Raw genomic sequence first — 23,810 nt, 5'->3', positions numbered from 1 at the left:
TAGAGGTAGTGAAATAATCACTTTGTAAATATCTTTTTGCAAAAACTCATGAGCCGTTGTCTTTTGGGAGTGGAGTGACAAGCCCTGCTGACGAGGACAGTTTGTACTTGCTCAGTGGTTTGGAGGAGGTGCTGGGAGGCAGTGACAACGGCCATGTAGTAGTGTGTGTATATGGGACCTATTCAGATGCCATTTCTATATACTTGCATTTTGTTGTATGTATACTGTATATAATGGACAAATGTGTCTAAATTTTCAACATCTAGACTCTAGATGTTAAAGAGGTTGCCAATGTATGACAAAGTAGTAAAATTAGCACATAGTGTACACGGTTAAAATTCATAGGAAATTTTGTTCTGTAACCGGCTTGGGGATAGGAATTTGTTCAGCTGTTTCTAAGCATTACACATGCCTATGTTTGTCTACTGGTTTGAAGGGAGAAGAAAGTGGGTCGAAGCCCAAATGGTTATATTTAGAAGATACCTCAGATAATATCCATTGCTTTGCATACAGTTTTATTTACAATGCCATGTGAATAGCAGATAAGTTCCTACATGAAACATCTAGGCTTTCCAGATATTTGTAAGTGCTTGATACATTTAAAGGTACAAGTAGTAGAATAATATTTTGTGTATATAGTTTTTTAAACTGGAGAAATACTGTGTGTAGAAATAGAATTGTTAACCCACCTCTGAGAACAGTGTACCGGCTGTACTTGTTCAGTGGATTGAGGAGGTGGGAGGGAAGAAACTGCAAAAAGATTCCATTAGTGTGCTAGACATTTCTAGCTTACCCATCACCCTGCATGTTGTGTGCATCTCATTTAACTTTGCTATACTGTATATATTGTACATACAAGACAAACAAGTCCTATGATATCTAGTCTCTAGGTATTAAAGAGGTTGCCAATGTATGACAAAAGTAGTTAGTAAACTCACACATTCTGTATACTCTGTTAGTTCATAGCAAGGTTGTCTTCTGAAGAGTTGTGAAAGTGTATCATCCAAGTGACAGGTGCCTGTGTCACAGGACACAGCATGGGCTGAAGGGGAAGCAAGGTCGGAGACCAGAATGTTATCATCAGAAGACACTTTGAGATCTAACTAGTTACATGTGTGTGGTTTCAGCACTACTATGTATATAGGGGACAAATTGATGTCCTCATCTGAAACATCTAGTCCTTCTAGGTGTTTAGAAGTGCACAAAGTATGTTAAAAGTAGACATAGTAACTAATACGTGTTGTAGATTCTTCTGTTTAAATGTGTGGTGAAATGCTGTCTTTTGGAACTAGAAAGAAAAAATGCTTCTGAGCAATGCAGCCTTGCTTGCAAGGGTTTGGGGGGGAGGAAGAAAATGAATGAAGGGCCTAATGCTAATGTAAGTTTGGTAATGCAGATTAGTCATTGTTCCTTGTATCTGTGCATCTTACTTTGCAATGTATAGAAGACATGTCCAAATTTACAGCACCCAGTCTTCCTAGTCAGTGAAGAGGTGCCAGTGTTTGACAAAGTAGAGTTAGTGAAAAGACATGTTTGTAAATTATGTTAAAATGTGTAGGAAAAAAACCTCTTTTTAAAACCACTTAGGAAGTGAAATTGTTAATCTCCCCACAAAAACATGACAGTTGCACACACATGACCCCTGGGTGGAGAGAACTGGAAGAGGAGTTAGACCAGAACCTTGCTGTTAAGAAGGCAGTTTCTGACTACAACCTTTGTTAAGTGTGCAATGTATTTAGCAGTGTACACATGCTGGGGAAACCGAGGTGCTTATTGGGAACATCTAGTCTCTAGACTTTTAAGTGTGTAACAGACTTGATGTGGTAATGCATATGCCCTATGAGGCTGGTGGATCTCTGTGTTCTGTGTCAGCCAGGGCTATATAGACTTTGTCTCAAATCAGTAAGAAAGTGTGCATAACAAACTGGTAGGGTGGCTTAGCCTGTAAAGGTGCTTGCCACCAAGCTGGGGACCTGAGTTTGATTTCCAGGATCCTATTGATAGAAAATTCACAGCCTGTCTTTTAACCTCCACACAAGTGCAGTGGCACACTTGTGCACACATACCTACAGTATTGCATAAATGTAAGAAATTCACACCATGGTAAAACCAGGGCTGTTATTTCATAGGAATGGCCACACGGGGGACATGGAGGTTAAACTTGGCCTTTGAGTGGATGCTGTTACCAGGTGGTGGAGGTGGGCAAGGGCAAAGATTAGTGCTCAGAAGAAGGCACTCTAGCTGTTGCTTGATTGAAGTTGTCTAGCCGTTGTTTAGGTGTGCATTTCAGTTAATGTTGCCAAGTAGTAGAGGTAAGTCCCAGTGCCTAAAGGATGTTAGTAGTAGCAAAAGAATCACTAAATGTCAGGCTAGTCTTGGGGGGGGGGGGGCTGTCTGGGCATGGCCTTTGTTAATCTTACTAGTATCATCTGCACTTAGGAGTTGTGCAGGGAAGAGGGTGGATGAGGAGATGGCGGCTAGTGCCTCTGCGTCCAGAAGACAGCTGTACCCAGGGGCCCTCTCTCTGTGCATCCTGGTAAAATACTTGTGTTCATTGTACACAGTCCATTCCTTGTCATCTGAACCTTACGTCCTAAAGGAGAGCACTTGGTTAAAAGTAGAGCTAGGGGATATGGTGGAATTGACCAAGAAGGTTCCTCTTCAACATGGAATTGTTAAGCCACATCTGGACAGTGAGGAAATTCATGTTGCTAGGCTGACTGGAGGGGCAGAGAACTCCGAGGCCTGCAGCTGTATTGAAACTGACATCCTGAGAGCCCTCACTGAAGGTTCCTCTCCCAGCTGCTCCATAGGAATGCATTTCTTGAGCGGGAACACCCTTCTTCTGCATATGTGAGTGTATAGATCTGGTGATAAGCTTGGGAATGCTGTACTTAGTGTGGTCTGTTGCTTTGTGTTTCCTTGGGAGCTGAGCACTGAGTGAATGCAGAATTTAATTGTAACTTTGCCAGTACGTCTTATCTAGAGGCCTGCTGCCGGTTTTTTTGTCTTCTATGAAATGTCTGTTGCCAAGGAAGACAGAATTACAATTTTGTCTGACAGATTGAGATGGCATGGTGTATTCTTGGTTATCGAAATGCTCGTAGCGTGGGGTTTTTAGTTGGTGAATATTCACAGTGTGGGGAAAGCATGGTACATACTGTATAATCTCAATTACCCAAGTGTATGTACGCTTGCAGGATCTAGAATGACATAGAGCTGGGCTGCTTGTGACTGAGTGACTTTGTTCTTGCCTTCTTGTGTTTTGTTTCCTGTAATGCATATATTAAAAAATAAACGAAAGCTTCTTTTAAAAACTTAACATGGAGTCTCTACTGCTTGTGTAATAGAGCGTAAACCATGGAAGCAGTGTTCATGTTAATGGCCTGAGATAGCTGAGGTCTCTCATCTTTGGTGCCTTCCTCCCTGCCTAGGGGTTAGCTTCCCCTCCCTGGACAAGACAATGTAAGATTTCACCTGGAGTCTCACAGTTCCCTATGCTTCTGCAGGCTTGAGTGTAAGAACCTAACACCCCACCCCACAACCTGTGGCCTTTCCCCAACAGTCCTCTGACACCACCTGAGCCAGTTGTCCTCAAAGCCACACAAGAATTACCTTGCAGTCCTAAAATATAGCAGATTGCCTGCCTGGGAGCAGGGGCTTCGGTGGTGTCTTTTTGGATTGTTGATTTGTGCAATGTGCTGGTTTCTGCACCCACTGAAGAGCCAGGGTTTTCCAAACAAGGAGTTTCCTTGTGATCGTCAAAACCAGAGGCTTGGACAAGGTCAGATGTAACACTACTCACCCAGATAAGGCACAGCTGGATCTCATGGAGCCATTTCCTCAACTGAAGCTCCCTTTTCTGTGGTAACTCCAGCTTGTGTCAAGTTGACACACAAAACCAGCCAGTACAACCATGTAAACCCAAGTCAAAGGACGGTCTACAAAATAACTGCCCTGTAATCTCCTAAGTATTGGGAAGCATGGACATCAAAACAAGACTGGGAAATAGCACACAGGAGTAACCAAAGCTGTGACAAGAAAATGGATCTGTGCACACCACATGTGCAGATAGAAGCCAGAAGACAGCATTAGAATCCCTGGAGCTGGAGTCGTAAATGTGTGAGCCACCTGATGTGGGTGTGGAGACCAAACCTGGCCCTCTAGAGAAGCGTTAAGTGCTCTTAACCTCTGAGCCATGTCTCTAGGCCTCAGAACAATGCTTGCCAAAAAGAAAAAAAAATCTATTTTTGTTTAAATCTATTTTTGTTTATAGACATTTCTATATTATAATTACAGGACCTATTTGTTTATTTAGATATTAAAGGCCACAGTTACCGAATGTTTTTTTTTTTTTTAAATAAACAGTTTTAGTTCACAGCAAAACTGAGCAGAAGGTATACTCCCTGCCCTTGCCTATGTCTGCTTCCCCCATATCTTAGGGTTAGGGTTTTATTGCTGTGATCAGCATACTGTGGCCATGGCACCTCTTGTAAAGGAAAGCATTTAGTTGGGGCTTGTTTACTGTCTCAAAAGTTTAGTCCGTTATGCAGGCAGACACAAGTGCTGCAGAAAGAGTTAAGAGCTCTACAACCAGATCTGCAGGCAGCAAGGAGGAAAGCAAGCCACTGAGCCTGGTTGGGCTTCTGAAACCCCAAAGCCTACCTAACCCCTGTGACACACCTCCAACAAGGCCTCACCTCCCAATAGTGCTACGACCTGTGAGCCTGCAGGGCCATTTCAAATCATCACATTCTCCTCCCTAGCCCAGATAGTCCTGTAGCCACATCATAGTGCAAAAAGCATTCCGTCTAGCTTCAAGATGCCCCATAGTCTATCAGTCTCAACACCATGTAAAAATCCAGCTTTTCCCAAGACTCACACAATCTCTTGACTGTAACCCCCTATAAAAATCAAAATCAAAAAGCACATACTTCCAACATATAATGGCACAGGATATACGTTACTGTTCCAAAATGGAGGAAAGGCAGGATAGTGAGGAAATACTGGACCAAAGCAAGACCAAAAGCCAGCTGGGCAAACTCCAAACTCTGCATCTCCATGTCTGATGTCAAAGCACTCTTCGGATCTCAATTCCTTTCAGCATGGTTGACTTTAACACACTTCTCTCTCTGTTTCACTCCCTGTTAGCAGCTTTCCTCTCAGCAGGTGTCCCACGATTCTGGAATCTCTCACATCTTCTGGTTTCCCAGACAATCCAGGCTTCACCTTTGAAGCTTAAAACAATGGCCTCACTAGGCCTCCATGCATGGGCACCTGTTGTGGTAAATCTCCAACCCAAATAAGCCCAGTCAAATAAAACACAACTCAAAGTCAGCCACCCCTGACATGATCCTGACCTCAGCAGCTTTCCTTAGTCATGGAGGAAGATTCCATAACCCCTTTCTTCTATCCCTGACTCTAAAGCCAGAACCACATGGCCAAAGCTGCCAAGTTCTGCTGCTTTCTGGGATGTAGCATGGCCCCCTTGTTCAATTCTATATATCCATCAGCTTTTTGCTTTTGATGGTTTCCTTCACTGTGTGTGGTTGGCTCTCCTGGAACTCACTCTATAGACCAGACTGGCCTCAAACTGCTTAGCTCTGTCTCTGTAGTGCTGAGATTAAATATCCAAACCACAAGACTCGGCCGTAAGCTTTTCTTTAATTCCTTTTCATAAATTGGATGGGGTCTGGCTCTGAGGGCACTGCTCCCTTTATTCCACTTAGTATTGGGCTTTTCTTTAATCTGTTTACACGTCCTGGTGCCCCTTTTATCTACAAATTGTACATTGTGTATTTTTCCTTGCTCAGTTTACTCCTTTTCGTTATAGATCTCCTACTAATAACCACATGACACAGTCAACACCAGGCTGTTTTGAAATCTCTGCCAAAGCTGTTAATAACCCTTCAAGTTAACTTCAGGCAGATTTTCTGGGGGAGACAAGGGCAGAAAGCAGACACATTCTTTGCCAAAAAAGAATAGTCTAGGCCACATACTAAAATTATTCTCCTCTGAAACCTCTTGAGCCAGGCCTACACAGTTCAAATCACCCTCATCACCACTGTCTTCTCTGTTCCTACTAGTATGACCCATCAAGGCCTGCTTAAAGCATTCAATTACTTTTCTAATCCAAAGTCCCAAAGTCCACATTCCTCCAAACAAAAGCAGAGTCAGGCCTATCACAGCCATACCCCACTCCTAGTACCAACTTCTTTTTTTTTTTTTTTTTTCTTCCTTTTTTTTTTTTTTCCCCCGAGACAGGGTTTCTCTGTATAGCCCTGGCTGTCCTGGAACTCACTCTGTAGACCAGGTTGGCCCCGAACTCAGAAATCCTCCTGCCTCTGCCTCCCAAGTGCTGGGATTAAAGGCGTGTAGTACCAACTTCTTAGTTAGGGTTTTATTGCTATGGAGCGACACCATGACCACTGCAACTCTTATAAATGAAAACATCTAGCTGGGGCTGGTTTAGTCCATTATTGGCATGATAGGAAAGCATGGTGGCACACAGGCAGACAATTGTGCTGGAGGAGGAGCTTGAGAGTTCTACATCCAGATCCACAGGCAGCAGGGAGAGAGAGTGACAATGGACCTGGCTTGGGCTTCTGAAATCCCAAAGCCTATCCCCAGTGACATACTCCCTCCAACAAGGCCACACCTCCCAATAGTGCCACTCCCTATGAGACTATGGGGGCCATTTTCATTCAAACCACACACTCCATTGTCTGCATCCCTCACCAGATGGGACATTTCTACAGAGGATAAGTCATCCACACCAGAGTCCACACCTTATGTTAGAAATGGTATTGTGCTGCACATTCCAGCCCACGGGACTGGGTAATTACATAATAGTGAATATTCACCACTAGAGTGTTTTGTTGTTTGGTTGGGTTTTGTTTTGTTTTATTTATTCAATCAAGGGGATTGAATGTACTTAATGCCAGTGTACACTTAAAATAGTTAAGATGATACTGGCTGTGGTGACCCATGTCTGTAATCCTAGTACAGGGGAGGCTGAGGCAGGAGGATCTTAAGTTAGAGGCCAACCTGAGCTTCACAGTAAGACCTTGTTTGAAATATATATATTTAACATATATATAGTTAAGATGGTAAATTTTATGTGGTTTCCTTTTATAATTTAAAATAACTTTTGAGCTGCAAGCATGGTTCAAAGGACTCCTGAACACCTCTCACCCAGATTTGCCAATTGTTATTTCTCCTTTTTCCATTTTTCCTCTGTGTTCTATGTATATGTATGTACACAAGTATGTGTGCAAGATGTGCTGCATGCATGTGTCTGTATGCATGTGTCTGCATGCATGTATGTCTGCATGACATGTGCAGGCCGTACAGTGCATGTAGAGGCCCAAGGCTGATGTTGGATTCGTGTTCCATTGCCCTCATGTCTTATTGAGGCAGGATCTCTCAATCAAACCCAGAGCTCCCCCATATGGGGATTCCAGGTCTCTGCCTTCCCAGGCTGCAACTGAAGAGGGGCAGCCATGGCCTCTTAGTGTGGCCAGTTCTAGGGATCTAAACTCTTACCAGCATGCAATCGTGCTAACCACTGAGCAATCTTTTCACCCATTTAATTCTATTTTCTCAAAATATGGTGTATTTTTCTATTTTTTTTTGTTTGTTTTTTTGAGACAGGGGTTCTCTGTGTAGTCCTGGCTGTCCTAGAACTCACTCTGTAGACCAGGCTGGCCTCGAACTCAGAAATCCGCCTGCCTCTGCCTCCCAAGTGCTGGGATTAAAGGCGAGCATCACCACTGTCTAGTGGTGTATTTTTCTAAGTAATTTAAAAATAGGTCAAAGAATGTATTAATCCCCAAGAAAAGGAGATTGGTTTACACAGCACAAGACAGCTATTAAATCAGGAAACAATCTAGTCTCTAACCCTTAGGCGTCTTCATTCTCCGGCTGTTTTCATCTTGATTTATGTGTGTGTGGGGGGGGGTGGGAGGGGTAGGTAAGAACATAGGTGGGGGCAAGAAAATGTCATAGCTAACTTCAGCTGTCAGCTTGACACAAACTAGAGTCACCTGGGAAAAGGGCACTTCATCTGAAGAATTGCCTCCCTCAGATTGACCTGTGGCCACATCTGTGTGGATGTTCTTGTCTGCTCACTGAAGTAGGAGGCCCCGCCCACTGTGGGTGGTGTCACTCCTGCTCCCAGTTATACAAAAAAGCAAACTGAGCAAACCAGTAAGCAGCATTCCTCCACGGCCCCTGGTTTACTTCTTACCTCCAGTTCCGGCCCTGGCTTCCTTTGACAATGGGCCAGGAAGCTAAAATGAACCCTTTCCAACTTGGTTTTGATCAGAGGGTTTTATCCTAGCAACAGAATGCAAAGTAGCACGTGAGCTCGGGGTCAGCGTTGACAGAGGATAATCATGAGCCCTAGAAAGGAAAGGTCCCACAGTGCTGTCTCCTCTCGATGGCCCCAGCTCTCTCCCCTTCTCCCATGTTGGTTCCCAAAGGTCACCACCCTGCAACACCCACGAATGCCTCTCTTCCTGCTTTGGTCTCACTCCTCGGCCACTAGAAACTGTGGTCATCCCACAGTCCCAGTGACAGGCCTGCAACTAAGTCCCTTGTCAAAGACGTGGCAGCAACACACCAGGGCAAAGTGACCTGGACTGTCCCAAAGCTCTCCACCTCACCCCTCAAGGTTCCCTGGACCGGAAGGTAAGATTACCCCTCCCACTGCAACGAGGACTAGAGAGTTACCAAATGTGTTTGCTTCCAGCCCCAAGACTGGCTCTTAAAACTCTTCTTATAATAAACACTGGCAACACTCCCTCTGTTTGTTTCTCAAATGGGTTTTCCCATTTTCCCCAAACCGTGGAAGCTTTGACTGCCAGGGGGCTCTATTTTTGGCTGGGTGTGCTTACTTACATATGGGAGATCATGGCGGAGGGCAAGCGTGTTCTGTCTCGTGCAGTCTCGAGGCTGGGTACACAGAATTTCTCTCCAGAAAACAGGTGGCTCGCTGGGGAGAGATGAGTAACAGTGGCGTAGCAGTGCACACACTCAAAAGTGACTAACCAGGAGTGGGCAGCGTGTAGAAGGAACACAGGCTGCCTGGATCAGCCACCCAACAAGCAAGTGGGGTGAGACAAGGCTTTTGCCATCCTCAGGCTCTCTAACAAATTGAATAATGCCTCCTAGTTAATAGCCAGGAGATACTTTCAGAGTAAGTGTCAACCTTTTACTGTGGTTGAGTCTGAGTATATCCCTATGGGTTCATGTGTTAGCAGCTCTGCCCTAGTGTGGTAATGTTAAGAGACAAGTGGGGCCGGGCAGTGGTGGCACACGCCTTTAATCCCAGCACTTGGGAGGCAGAGGCAGGCGGATTTCTGAGTTCTAGGCCAGCCTGGTCTACAGAGTGAGTTCCAGGACAGCCAGGGCTATACAGAGAAACTCTGTCTCAAAAAACAAAAGAAAGAGAGAAAGAGAGAGAGAGAGAGAGAGAGAGAGAGAGAGAGAGAGAGAGAGAGAAGAAGAAGGAGGAGGAGGAGGAAGAGGAGAGAGACAGAGAGAGAGAGAGAGAGAGAGAGAGAGAGAGAGAGAGAGATGGGACCTATGGAACAGAAGTGTAAAAGGGGTGTAGCTCAGTGGTAGGCTGCTTGCCTAACCGGAAGCCCAGGTCAGACCACTAGCATCGCATACAGCTAAGTGTGTCGGTGCAGGCCTGTAGTCCCAGTACTCAGGTTAAGGCAAGGAGAATGGAACTGAAGGGCATATCCTTGGCTCACAGTGAGTTTCCAGCCCAGGCTGTCCTGTCTCAAAATAATCAAGAGGCAGGGCCACATGGGAGGCCCTTGGACTATGTGGGCAGATGCACCTCAAGAGATTAAGGTGGATCACAGTGTAGCCCTGGCTGGCCTGGAACTCACAAAGACCCGCCTGCCTCTGCCTCCCCAGGGTAGGTTAAAGGTGTTTGGTACCGCACCCAGCTCTAAGGTAGCTTTCACGAACCCCAGTTGTTCTTTCAAGAACAGTTATCATAAAAGCTTGAGCCAAAAGGAGCTGAAGGGATTTGCAACCCTATAGGAAGAATAACATCAACCAACCAGACCCCCCCCCCCAGCTCCCAAGGACTAAACCACCAACCAAAGAGTGAGGTGGGAGTGGGGGGCCCTCATAGAAGCAGGGGGAGTGAGGATGGGATAGGGGGTTTTTGGAATGAAAACTGGGAAAGGGGATTGTTGAGGCCTGAGCTGGAGCTTGGACGGCCAAAAATGTTGCGGCCCTCTCCACTCCGCGATTGGCGGCCACTGTTTCCCGGCCCAAGCTGCCGCTCCAGTCTGCGGGTCAGGGTTCAGCAAGAGAGAGAGGGAGGATGGACTCAAAGAATGGAGACCAGACAGAGTGTGATTCAATCCCATTTATTCTTCAGTCTCTCTTCCTAGTCCAAGTCCCAAGTCTTGAGTTCCTAGTTCCTAGTTGTACTCCTCTTGTTCTCTTCCGAGTGTCTAATTCTCTGTTACTCCAAATTGTTCTCTCTCCAAATTGTTCTGTCTCTGTCCTAATTGTTCTGAACTCTCCTGTCTGCCTCTTGCCTTTTATATGTCTCACTTCTAAACCTTTAGGTCACGCCTTTAAATCATGCCCTTAAGTCTTGTCTCTAAATCTGATCTCTAGGTCACACACCTTTAATCTCACACGCCCAAGGTATCTAAACCAAGATTATCCGAGTGTGCTCAGCTGTTGTTGGCTATTGTAATCCAAGTCTCTTGTCAGGGTATATGGCTCAAGATGGCTGCAAAGCTGATAGCTGCTTTCTGCTAAAAGTCAGGCCCCAACAGGGGATAACATTTGAAATGTAAGTAAATAAAATATCCAATTAAAAAAACTGGCTGAGCCAAGCCTGGTCTGTCCTGTCTCACCGTGTGACCTCCCTCTTAGACTCCCACTGTTGTCATATTAGCTATAATGTTAGCTGTCACGTGAACAGCCAGGAAGGACTTCAACAGGGCTGACAGCATGATACTTTGACTTTCAGCTTTGAAAATCATGAACAAAATACATTAGCTTTTGTTATAAATCAACCTGGGATGTTTCATTATAGTGAGAACCAGACCAGAACACCTGCACAGCACCACACGCTCACACCTGCGCCCAGAACCTTCTCCCGATGTTTGTCTTTGTTTATTTTTGAGACAGGGTCTCCTTGTGTAGCCCAGGGCAGCCTTAGACTTGTGGTGAGCCTCTTGCTTCAACCTCCCCAGGTATGGTGATATTCCACCAGGCATCTTTCCTTTTCTCAAGAATAGGACTGTGGGCTTCTTGGAACTGGGGTCTGCGTCTGTCAGGCCTCTGCATGTGAAATCATCATCTCTTGCTAACACTTGTGCCAAGTGACATCGTATCTACCTTCTGAACGAACTCTCCTAAGTAAGACCTGGTTTGTCCTCCTCGAGTGATGCTGACCTCGGATCTGCATGGCAGACTGCTTCAGGTGAGGGCAGGGTGTAGAGAGGCAGAGGCTTGGGAACCGGTCCTTTCTGCAGCTCGGAAGCTCAGAAGTTGTCCTGCCTTGACTGCCCCACCCACTTCCCCACCAATCCTTTAAGGAGCACCCTCCCTATTGTCTGCCAACAAACAAGTGACACCTCTGACCTCCACCTGCCAGGCTGCCCCTTAATGTTGACATCAGCCGGGTCATTAGAGAAGAAGGTGGGATGGGCTGAGATGCCAGCTTGGCCCCCTGCACAGCAAATCATTTGCTGATGGCTTTTATTGTTGCTGATTGTCAGCTCAGCTCTGATGTCTGGTCCCAGTGGTGAGGGAAACTGTCCCTGGTGATAGGGCCCCTGATTAAAGGGTACTAACCACCTCTGCTGTGTACCAAGCACTTTCATTGTGTTTGACCTTAGGATGATGGGCAGAGCAGAAGGCTCACACTGCCCAATCATGCATGCTTGGTCACTGAGTTCATAGGAACAGCTGCACAGAAGCTTCCTGCTGTCTGTGGAGAGGATACCTACCCTCTGCAGATTTCCTCCCTCTAAATGCCTGTTGCTACCCTGGGGACTCAGAGAACTGTATTCTGCTCCCTGAAGCCCACCCTATGGCTTGTCCTCCCCCAGGGCTCTTACCCCAAAATTAACCTTCCTTGTCTAACTTCTCTCTCCCTCCCACGCCCTGCTTTTCTCTCTTCTCTCTTTAACCCCTCTTCCTGCCCTCACCTTTGTCTCTCCTTTCCTCATTTTGATGTTTGAGCCAGGGTCTCTGTATTGTCCAGCGAGGCCTCTGGAGTTTGGAGATTAGCTGTGTGCTACCATGCACGGTTTTGAGTCCATTTCTTACTCATCGTTGCCACAGAGAATGTGTGGAAGAGCATTCTAGAAGCTTTTCTCTCATTTCCCAAGAAGTAGAACCCAAATGTCCTGCTGAAGGAAAATCTTACCTCCTTATACACATATCACCTCAACAGCCCAAAGGGGAATTGCTGGCAGGAGCCAGCGGGTCACTGGATCCCACAGTTAGTCACTTAGCAAGATGGCAGTCCTGTGGGTGCTCCGTTCTTAGGAGCCCTTCTTCTTTTCTCTGGCCAAGTTACATATGTTCAAGAACCTTCAAACCTGTAGCTACCTTTGTGGAGAGCAGCAAACTATGGCCAGTGGGTCAGGTCCAAATTCCCACCTGCTTTGTCTTCACCAGCCATGGTTTCTTGTTTACCTGTTTTCTACCATCTCTTCCATGAGGTGAAGCTGACTCTGTAAGAGGGACCATAGGGCCTACAAAGCCTAAAGTAGCCTCTGGTTCTGTATGCTGGCTACAGAGCCCTTGCCTAGAGGACAACACAGACTTCCTCATCCTCCTCTTAGCTACTTCAAAGCAACTGCCCAAAAAGCTCATATCCCATGAATGAAGACGACTACGCCACCATTTCTGAGCCACCAACCACAGCTCAAAGAGATCACTAGTAAGGCACCCCACTTCCCTGGGTCCCAGAGAGTGGTACCTGGTCTTTGTAGGTCACAGCCTGCTCTGTGGGACTGCTGATGTTTTGTGTTGACAGGGTCTCACATAGCCCAAGCTGTCCTCCAAGTGACTGTGTAGTGGGTGACCATGAGCTTCTTGTCCTATTTTGGCAGCACGGCTACAAATAGCTTGAGGAAATAAAGAGCTTACTTGGATTTGAGGTTACAGCCCATCATCCAGGGACACCAAAGGCAGGAACCCAAAGGCAGGAACTGAAGCAGAGATCATGGAGAAATGCTGCTTCCAGGCTCACAATGGTAAATACCTTTTTTATACAGCACAGGCCCACAGGCCCAGGGATGGCAACACACACCAGCTGGACCCTCATATCAATTAACAATCAAGAATGTTCCACAGAGGACTGGAGAGATGGCTCAGTGATTAACAGCACTGACTGTTCTTCCAGAGGTCCTGAGTTCAATTCCCAGCAACCACATGGTGGCTCACAACCATCTGTAATGGGATCCGATGCCCTCTTCTGGTGTGTCTGAAGATAGTGACAGTGTACACACATGAAATAAATAAATAAATCTTAAAAAAACAATTAAAAAAGCATGTTCCACAGATATGCCTAAAGGCCAGTCAATCAAGGTGATTCTTCAGTTGAGGGTCCCTCTTTCCAGGTGTGTCAAGTTGATGACAAAATTAACTAAGACATTCCTGGTCCCTCCTGACCTCCTTCCCCACTGCAAAGATTACAGGTATATGTCACCTCATCCTGCTTCAGTGTCCCTGATTTCTTGACTCTAAAGTCCACTGGAGAAGTCAAAACCCTTAAGTCCATTTATCTATCGCATCTACACTCTATTCTGAGAAAAAAATTCCTGTTCCTCCTGTTGAATGCACAAGAACATGGTTTTTAATACAAGCGCTTCTACTCTTGAACATCTCTCTTAGAACTATAGTCAGTTCCGAGTTTGTGCAGTCCACTGAGCTTGTCGGCCGCACGGTTTACTACTGGGGAAGACAGACACACAAGTGCTAGACTGACTCATGTTACTCAAGGGGTCCCAGGGAGGGTGAGAGCCAGGCTCCCCAGGGTTCCTGACTCAAAGTCCAGGGCCCAGGCCTTTTCCTTGCTAGGTTGTGGGTGAGTGTGAGTGGCTGTAACCATGGGGGTTCGAGAGGACTCCTGTGTACTCATGACCTCTCTCAGGCCTTGGGGTGCTCATGTAGAGAGGTGGCATGGTGATTAGTCTGTGGTATTGAGGCTGTATGGGAACAGGTGCCCCAAAATAAGGAGTACGGGGGTGGGGGGGACCAAGGAGTCTTCCTGAACTCTGTCTCTACCGCCTGCTTGTCTCTGGTGGGCCTGTGCCATCATAGGATGCCAACCCTGCCATTCAACCAGAGAGGCCTAGTCCACAGCTTGCAGGCCCAACACATTCCATATGTGTTTTCTTTAAAATATTTTCAATTAATTTCTCATACTTAAAAATACCCAGTAGGAATATTATAAAACATTAGGTTTCTTGATATTTTTATGGGGTGTGTGGACTGGCAACAGTTGGCCTGCCTTGGTTCCTGGCACAGCATCCACTGACTGGGGTGAAGGGGTTCCATGTAGATGGGGAATGGTCACACTAGTTCCCCAGTGACAGACACACCCCAGCCTCCTGGGCATCCACCGTTCCCCACTCCTGTCCTCAAATGTCAAGGGGGACCATGCCTCGCCTGCGACTCCCATGGGGGCCATGTAGAGAACAGAGAAGCTGATCCAAATGACTTTATTTGTTCTAAACAAGGACCCCTGGGCTTTTATACTGAGGCAGGAGTTCTCGGATTTTGTGCCGGGGTGCTGAGATGGCTTGGATGATCTTCAAGGGGGGCAGGTATTTCTGGGGCGCCAGAAAAACAGGATGGCGCTGTTTCACCTTCTTTTCAAGGCTACACAAATCCAGGAACAAAGCCTTAGGGTCGTAGATCTCTTTCTTCTTGGTCTGGACTGGGATGAACGGCTGCCGGTTGAGGGGCTCCACCAGTAACCGCAGCAGGTCCCTCCGAAAGATTGTCCAGTCGTTTTCCTCCAGGAATCTCTGACACAGGTCTTCGTCACTGAAGGGCAAACACAGAAGCTGTGTTGCAGGGCCCCTCCTGGCCTCTGCCCTCCGTCCATGCTGAACGGATGTTTCCACTGCTCCTTCTAAACCCTAACCTTACGCCTGGCTCTGTTCTCCTCCACATTTCTCCACTTCCTTTGCCTTTCTACCAACTGGGTCCCTAAAGTCTGTGCTGCCCTGCTGCCACGGCCAGGAGCCACAAGTGGGTTAGGGTAGGTGCCCGAAATGTGTGGCCTGGTGTGACTCAGACTCACAACCACAAAGCAATGGGAACTATTGCTTTTCAGCTGGATAATGTGTTGAAATAACACTTTTGATATAGTGAAGCTAATGAAGTGAATTGAAGTTAACGTTTGTTTTACACCCTATAATGACCTAGCTAAAGCAGGGAGAGTGACGTGTGCCTGCCACTTCAGTACTTCCAAAGCATGCACAGGAGGATCGCCGTGAACTTGTGGGTAGCTCGGCAACACAGTGACCGGAGAGTAGTCTGGGCTACATAATGAGACCCTGTCTCAAAAAGGCAAAAGAAGGCCAGCAAGATGGCTCAGTGGGTAAAGATGCTTGCCACAAGCCTGATTACCAGGGTTCGTTCCCCAGAGCCCATGGGAAGGTAGAAGGAGAGAACAGACTCCACAAAGTTGTCCTCTGACCTCTGTAGGAACTCCATGTTCATATGTGCCCACACACACACACGTCATGAGCACACACAGACATACACACAATAATAAAAGAAATTGAAAATGATAATAGTAAGTAAGGCTATTGGAGAGCTGCTCATGGTGCATGCTGATAAGCTCGGCACTCAAGGGGCAAGAGGAGTTTGAAGCTAGCCTGGTCTATACAATAAGTTCTAGGACAGCCTGAGCTACATAGCAAGACCCTATCAGAAAAAAAAAAAATAATGTAGCTATCAGCCATCAGCTTTGGGAGAGATGTCAATAAAAACTACACTGGGATGAGGGTGCCTCACAGCGAGACACCACTGGTACCCAGGAGACAGCCTCCGTCAGCAGCATGGAGATGCTCAGAGCCTGGAGTGAGCCAGCGTCCCCACCAATTAGCATGAGGGACGCTAACTGGTGCAGCTGCTTTGGAAAGCAGTCTGATAACTTCACAGAAGGTTAAACATACAGCTACCACACCATCAGCAATTTTCCATCAAGAATATACTTAAGATAAATGAAAACAGGTTCATATGTAAACCTGTGCAATGTTCATTCACAACAGCATTGTCCATAGCAGTAAGAACAGGAATAACCCAAATGTCCAACTGATGAATGGATAGTCTTTCTCCTCGGTCTCCGTCTCTCTGTCTCTCTGTCTCTGACACACAGACACACACACAGACACACACACAGACACACACACAGACACACACACAGACACACACACACACACACACACAGACACACACACACACACACACACACACTTTTACATGAAATGCTCAGAACAGACAAATCTTGAGAGAAACAGATGGGTGGCTGCCCTGGGCTGGTCAAGGTGTCCTGATCCTACCTCAGCCCCTCCCTCACAGCAACTCGGGGAGAGAGATTAAAGCGGCATGGGCTCAGTATTTATTGGCTTGTTTCCTTCTGATACCACAGGAAGGGAAGGGCACTGCCAAACTTCTTCTGCCTTATCTGGACTCACCTGTCCAAGGGGGCTAGCCTAACACCTTTCGAGTAACCTTGAGCATTCCTTGGCTAAATGATACTGATCATGACAAAGGCAATTTCGAGCCTAGAGATCAACCTAAGACAATACCCAGCAGTCAGAGTGGGCTATGCAGACCTTTATCAGTAACATGCCCACCCACTCATGAAAGCTAACTGTAGGCATCTCTCCTCAGCGCCATGTTGAGTGATATCATGTTGGTAGCTAGAAATTAGCCGGGTGGTATATTCACACCACAGAAATAAGCATGATACTTGACAAGATTGTCTCCTGACTCCCAGCAACCTGGCTGGCAGACATTTGTCAGCTCATAGACCAGACAGCCTCCTCTTTAAACGTTTCCTTAACTCACATCATCTTACACAACACAGAGTATTATCTGACTCTCACTAGCATTTATCACATGTCCAGCCTTTACACTGGCTGAGTCTTTGTGTTTGTTTGTTTATTTGTTTGAAGACAGGGTTTGTAGCAGAATATTTCTTGTTACTGGGTATATTTAGGATGGTGTGGCCCAATCTTGCTTGTTGTTACAGGGCCACCATCTTCCCAACTAGGCAAGGCCTGAGGCCATGAGCAGTGGCTCAACTCTGACCGCATGCATGCCGCAGCTCATGCCAGCCCAAAAGCACTGGCCCTGCCACCCATGAGATGCCAGTGTGGGAGATGGCTCTGCCAATCTACCATGCTGTCTCCACAATGCTTGGCTAAGCTCAGACCATCTGGCCATCCATTCGGTACCTGGTAGAAATGAGACTCTAATGCTTAAAGATTATTCAAAGGCTTTATATGTTTGGTAATGCTCAATTAACAAGATGCCCACACAATTGGAGGTTTTACCCAATTAACTAACCCAGATATAAGTTGTTACAGCCCTGGACCCGTGGTTCTCCATGGCTCCTACATCCTTCCTTCCTCACAGCTCTCCTCTTCCTCTCCATACTCCTCCCACACTAGCTCCTCCCAAATTTCCAAGTTTCTTGTAAACTGTAGTGGGGGAAATATTCTGCTACAAGGCTTTCTCTGTGTAGCCCTGGATATCCTGAAGCTTTATCTGTGGGTAAGATAAAGCTTGTGGCTGGCCTCAAACTCAGAGATCTGCCTGCCTCTGCCTCTCAGGTGCTGGGACTAAAGTCACGTGCCACCACACCCAGCTACACTGGCTGACTCTTTAGTTTTTGCGGCTAACCCATTTCATAGTCATGAAGTACGGGCTTGAAGAGGCCAAGGGAACTTGCCAAAACCTACGAGGGACAGGCACATAAGTACATATCCCTACAGGAGAATTTATTTTGGGACCTGGAGTCCAAGGTTGACAAAATTGCATGTCACCTACAGGTGCTGATGGTCATGCTGGTTTCTTGTCTATTTTTTTGAGTAAATGTATCTAGCTCCAAACCCCACCCTCTCCTATACTGTAGTGTGTCGTGACCTGGGCATTGAGGGGGTAGTTTTCTGGTTGTCTAGCCTATGACACTCATAGAATAGATGCCCCTGGTCCTATTTCATGTGTGATTGGGCAATCTAGGAGACCCTGAGTCCAACAGTTAGTGAGGTTACAATCCTGTCTGGCAGCACTGAGATGGTACAGCAAGGCACTTGCCAAGAGCACAGGGGCAACTGCTCCAAGCAGCTGCCCCTTCCAGCCAAAGGAAAACTCCAGGAGTTTGATGTTCACAAATGGTGCCCCTGCCACGGGCATCATGTGAGGGGCTGAGGCTTCCGACATCAGTCGTCCAGGAAGACCATTTAATAGAGACACTCAGGATACAGAAGAAAATGGTGCCCTGAAGCTGGAAGAAGCCATCAACGATTTCCAAGTTGTCTCTCTCACCAACAGCCCGAAGCTTGGTCATACCCACATACAAAGAGTTTTTTGCTCTGCTCATGATTTTTCTTAAATCTACCCAGTTTCTTTTGCTTTTTTTTTTTTTTTTTTTTTTATTTTTATTTTGAGACAGGGCTTCATGTAGCTCAGACTGATCTCAAATTCACCAGATGGCTTTGAACTCCTGATCTCCCTGTCTCCACTTCCCCAGTGCCAGGTTCCCTGGCCTAAGCTGCCATGCCTGGCTTCAGTGGCTCCTACTTACACATCTAACTGCCCTGAGCAATGAGTCTGTCCGGTGCAGGGTTTAGTAAGCTCATCATATTGTTTCTCTAATTCACCCTAGAATCTGTACATAAATGTCAAGACTATGAGTCGGGGGGTTAGGGCAGAAGGGGACAAGGGTAAGTCAGAGGGATAAGAAAGAAAATACATTTTGTTTGAAAATGCCACAGTGAAATCTAATGCACGTGCATTGATTTAAGCTTTTAAAAAGGAAATGGCTAGGGCTGGAGAGACGGCTCAGCAGTTAAGAGCATTGACTGCTCTTCCAGAAACTGCATGGTGGCTCACAACCATCTGTAAAGAGCTCCAATGACCTCTTCTGGTGTGTCCAAAGACACCTACAGTGTACTCACTTAAATAAAATAAATAAGTCTTTAAAAAAAAAAAAGGCTAAATTTTTCACATACACAAAAAACCTGAATGTTCCTGAGAACACCCTGCCATCTGTCTAAATGAAAAAAGTGGGGACATGTAGCACTCTTTCTAACACACACACACACACACACACACACACACACACACACACGTGTACACGTGCACACATACACACAAACACTATACACATATACACCGAATACACATGCACATGCATACTGCACCCTTCCTTCCTCCTCCCTGCCCTCCTTGCCAGTGAAAAGCCTTGTTCAGCGAATCTAAAACATGTGTGCACGTTCTCCACACTGACCTGGGATAGTCCACGTTCTCCACACTGACCTGGGATAGTCCACGTTCTCCACACTGACCTGGGATAGTCCACGTTCTCCACACTGACCTGGGATAGTCCACGTTCTCCACACTGACCTGGGATAGTCCACGTTCTCCACACTGACCTGGGATAGTCCACGTTCTCCACACTGACCTGGGATAGTCCACGTTCTCCACACTGACCTGGGATAGTCCACGTTCTCCACACTGACCTGGGATAGTCCACGTTCTCCACACTGACCTGGGATAGTCCACGTTCTCCACACTGACCTGGGATAGTCCACGTTCTCCACACTGACCTGGGATAGTCCACGTTCTCCACACTGACCTGGGATAGTCCACGTTCTCCACACTGACCTGGGATAGTCCACGTCCATCTTTTTTATCTTTGCTTTCGTCTCCTCGTCAACCATGTCATAAAACTTCTCTTTTCTTAGTCGTATCAACTCTGATCCCAAGCTCAGAAGGATGAAGGGCCGAGAATCGCGCTCGATTTCTGGGAGAAAGGCCTGGTGAAAGCCCTAAGGAGAAGTCACACACCGTGAAACCTCACAGACTAGCCAGATCCAGCAGCAGACTTTCTAGGTGGGAATCATGAGGCCAGGGAGGGGAGAGGAGGCCCAGGGCTCCATCCACTACCAACCAGCACAATTCCCGGCCCTGGAACAAGGTGGGGTCCTGTACAGCCCTGCAGTGTCCCAGCACCACACGGCATGCAGGGTTCTGCTCTCGGGCCTGCTCACATCGGTATTTGAACTCTCAAATCTATCCATTCATTTTAAGCTGGAGCCCTGCTCATTTGCCCAAGTTTGCCTGGGTCCAAGGTCATCCTGCCTCAGCCTGTTGAGCAGTGCTAGAACAGGCATAACACCATGGTGCCTGGCCCTGGAACACTTCTCTGCTGAATAAACCCATTTTCTCTTCTAAGACTCAAAAGAGAAAGGCTGGTCATCTTCTCTGCCTTTCCTTTCCCAGCCACCTTCACGCCATCTTTCCCCATGGACTGTAATGCTTTCTCAGTGTCCACTGGCTTTAAGAACATTTGTACCCTTGGCTGCAGATCCTGTGGTGCCCCTGATCTTGGGAATGAGTCCTCTGTGGTCATGGATGCAGAAGTGATATGGACTACAGATAAGCCTATTGCTATACATACACTATACACCGCCTATTTACTTGTCTGTTTGTTTTAGACAGAGTCATTTGTGCATAGCCCTAGAGGTCCTGGAACTCACAGAAATCCTCCTGCCTCTGCCTCCCGAGTGCTAGAATTAAAAGTGAGCCACCATGCCTGCCGTCAGGACCCCTTTAAAGAAACCATCCTGAGCAGGCTGAGTTGTGACGAGAACAGGAGGTGTTGGAGTTCTAGATCCAGAGACACTCCAGCTTCTTGAGACTCAGGCAATGTGGGGAGCAGATATTAGTGACCCCAGAGCCTCCAGTGCCCACAGCCTGCCATTCTCAGTACAGTGGGCACCATGGCCCCTCCTCACTGTTGCTAAGCCTTACACAGAGACCACATGGCTGACCTTTAAGGGACCTTACAGGCTAGAGGAAATTTACACAAATTTAATCCTTATTACTGCCTCGGGGCGCAGGGATTCTCACCCCCGACGTGGAAAAGAAGGCTCAGAAAAGGAATTTGCTGGTTCACAGTCATGCACCCTTCACAACGGTGGTGGCAATGATGCCACTGTTGCTGGGCAGCCTCTAAACCCCTGGCTTCCAAGTGTGGGTCTTTGTTTAAGCTTCAAAGATTAACCACTGAGGTAGCTCCTACATGCATATGTGCATCCACGTTTTATAGCAAAAATACTGAGCCTAAGAGAACTGGCTACTGTCACACAGCACAGAAACAACTAACCTCAGATTTGACTCTGGTTTGTCTTCAGAGTCCATGTTTTCTGCCAACACATGAGGAAACTGAGGCACAAAGAGGTTAAGGGTTTGCCCAGGATAACGAGACACAAAGTAACTAGATGTGACCTCTGAGGGGACAGCATTGTCCTGTGTGGGTTCTATCCATACCTGAGTCACATCAGGTCATTTCTTTAGTTAGACTCCTAAAACTGCTTCCAAAGACCCTGGGGATAACATGAAAGTCCTCATTTCTATTGTCAAGGCCTGGGCTAGCTCACCCTTGCCCAGCTCTCCAGCCTGGCCTCACTCCACACACCATACCCCTAACTTTGTGTGCACTGTTTCAAGCCACCCTGCCCTCCTTTCCAGTCCCTGCCTCCTTCCTGCCTTTGAACTTTCTGCCCTTCAGTCTGGAACATTCTTAGTTTAAACATCACTCCTCAAAGCCCCTGGTCTTTCCCTGACGACCCAATGTAAGATGTCTCTTGGTTTCCAGTCCACATGCAGCCGCAATGTTCAATTATTTCCATCTTTGTAGCTCGTCTGTTTATCGCTTGTCCCTCACTGGGTCATGTGGTGCAGGGTGGCAGGAGCAGGGTTGGTCTACTAGCCCACACTGGCACCTCATGCTGTTCTTAAAACGGGGCAGACATGCAGGAATCTGCTGAATGAATGTGTATGCACATAAAGTCACATATTAGAGGTGGGAACCGGACTTGGGGAATTTCTACACTTCATGGTGAGGCCACAGATCCAGAGAAGGAAAGTGATTTCCTCAGTGCCACACAGATTTTAGCGGAACATGAAAATAAGAATCTTGTGCCTGCTTCTTGTTATTCCCCTCAAGATCTGGGCCTCTACTCCAATCCCCACCTATTTCCTGGGCATTCTAGCACTGGGGTGAGGGGTGTCCTTTATGGCCGGGACTCAGTCACTCCTGCTCCTTTCACAACTTCCCACCAAGTCACCATCTACCCATTTTCCACGCCTCCAGGTGGCTTGAGTATCCTCAGCCAAGTACCATCTTGGTGCCCGGTGTTGGGTGGTACAAAGTGAACTCTGAAATCCTGACACATGGTAGAAAAGCAGGAAGTGTGTGTGTGTGTGTGTGTGTGTGTGTGTGTGTGTGTGTGTGTAGTGTGCACGAGCACGTGAAGGGGTTGGGGCACTGGGGGTGGGGCTCGAAACTGTGATGGAAAGAGCAGCTGGAGAGGAAGATCCTCCGCCTGAGAAAGAAGATATCTCTGAAGCCTTGGCACTGAGCCTGGCTGCAGAAATGCTGAATGAGACCAGAATGACGTTCTTTAAATATCTCAGGCCATCTCATGGCAAGGGAGTGGAATTCTTCTGTTTCACCATGGATGGGGGTAGGTGCAACTAGTTTAAAGTTACTAGCTTACTAAACAAAAGGAAAACCTTCCCAAGAGTTCAAACAACAACAACAACAACAAAAAAAATTAAGTCAGTATTGATGGAGAACGCTGAGGACCCAGGCACCCTGGCAGACACTCAGGCCAATAGGAAAGAGCATTCACAACTGAGGTGACATGTGGAAAGGGGGTATAAGGATGACCCTGAAGATGTCCTAACTGAGGCACAGCAGAAAGGACCCAATGATAGAGCAGGTTTCTGGCTCTAGGTGACCATACAGCCCCTTCCCTAGTGGACTCTGGCTCTGCTAGGTCTCTGCCTTTCTACCTTTGTTCAGCCCCACACTCACTATGAGCTAAAAGGTGACCGAGTTACAGCATTAGGCTTTTCTTTTCTTTTTCTCTTCTCTCTATTGTTTTGTTAGTGCTGTTTGTTCCTGGGACAGGATCTCCCTATGCAGTCTAAGCTGGCTTCAAATTCATGGCCAGCAGTCTCCCGAGTACTGCTGACTATAGCAGCATCAAACTCTGCCTGGCTACACGGGACTTAGATTTGCAACGGTTTGAAGATTTATTTTCTTTTTAACTATGTGTAGATGGAGTGGCGGTGTGTGCGGTGTGTGCATGTCTGAAGAGTACAGAAGAGGGTCTGTTCAGAAGAGTCCAGGGGATACAATGTGGATCCCCTGGAGCTGCCTGATATGGATTCTTGGGACCAAACTCAGATCATCCGAGAGAGCAGTATGTGCACTCGCCTGCTGAACCATGTCTCCGGCCTCTAAAGATTTAGTATTTTTTTATGTGTCTGAGTGAGTGAATGCCCCATGTGTGCAGGTGCCCATGGAAACCAGAAGGGGGCGTTAGATCCCCCAGAGCTGGAGTTAACAGGTGGTTGTGAATCACTCAGTGGTGCTGGGAATCAAACTCAGGTCCTCTGCAAGAACAGTATGCACCCTTAACTGCTGAGCCATTCCTACATAGAAGCCTCCCTAGGTATATCTGAGTTAAGTCTGAGTTCACAGTGATGTC

At 46.9% G+C, this 23,810-nt stretch overlaps 1 protein-coding gene across 1 annotated transcript in view; it reads right to left on the bottom strand.

The window, feature by feature from the left end:
• Positions 1–14,707: 14,707 nt before the first annotated feature.
• The window catches only part of Cnbd2 (cyclic nucleotide binding domain containing 2), a 61,824-nt gene continuing 52,721 nt past the window's right edge, over positions 14,708–23,810 (bottom strand). The window contains exons 12-13 of the mRNA XM_034493661.2: positions 19,912–20,075; positions 14,708–15,051 (exon numbers count right to left, since the gene is read on the bottom strand). Of these exons, the coding sequence (XP_034349552.1) occupies positions 14,733–15,051; positions 19,912–20,075 (483 nt within the window). The 3' untranslated portion in view covers positions 14,708–14,732. The remainder of the gene's footprint in view (positions 15,052–19,911; positions 20,076–23,810) is intronic.

Source organism: Arvicanthis niloticus, chromosome 2, assembly GCF_011762505.2.
Source record: "Arvicanthis niloticus isolate mArvNil1 chromosome 2, mArvNil1.pat.X, whole genome shotgun sequence".
Lineage (NCBI taxonomy): Eukaryota > Metazoa > Chordata > Mammalia > Rodentia > Muridae > Arvicanthis > Arvicanthis niloticus.
Note: the sequence above shows the minus strand (reverse complement) of the source record. Positions and strands in the feature narration are given on the sequence as shown.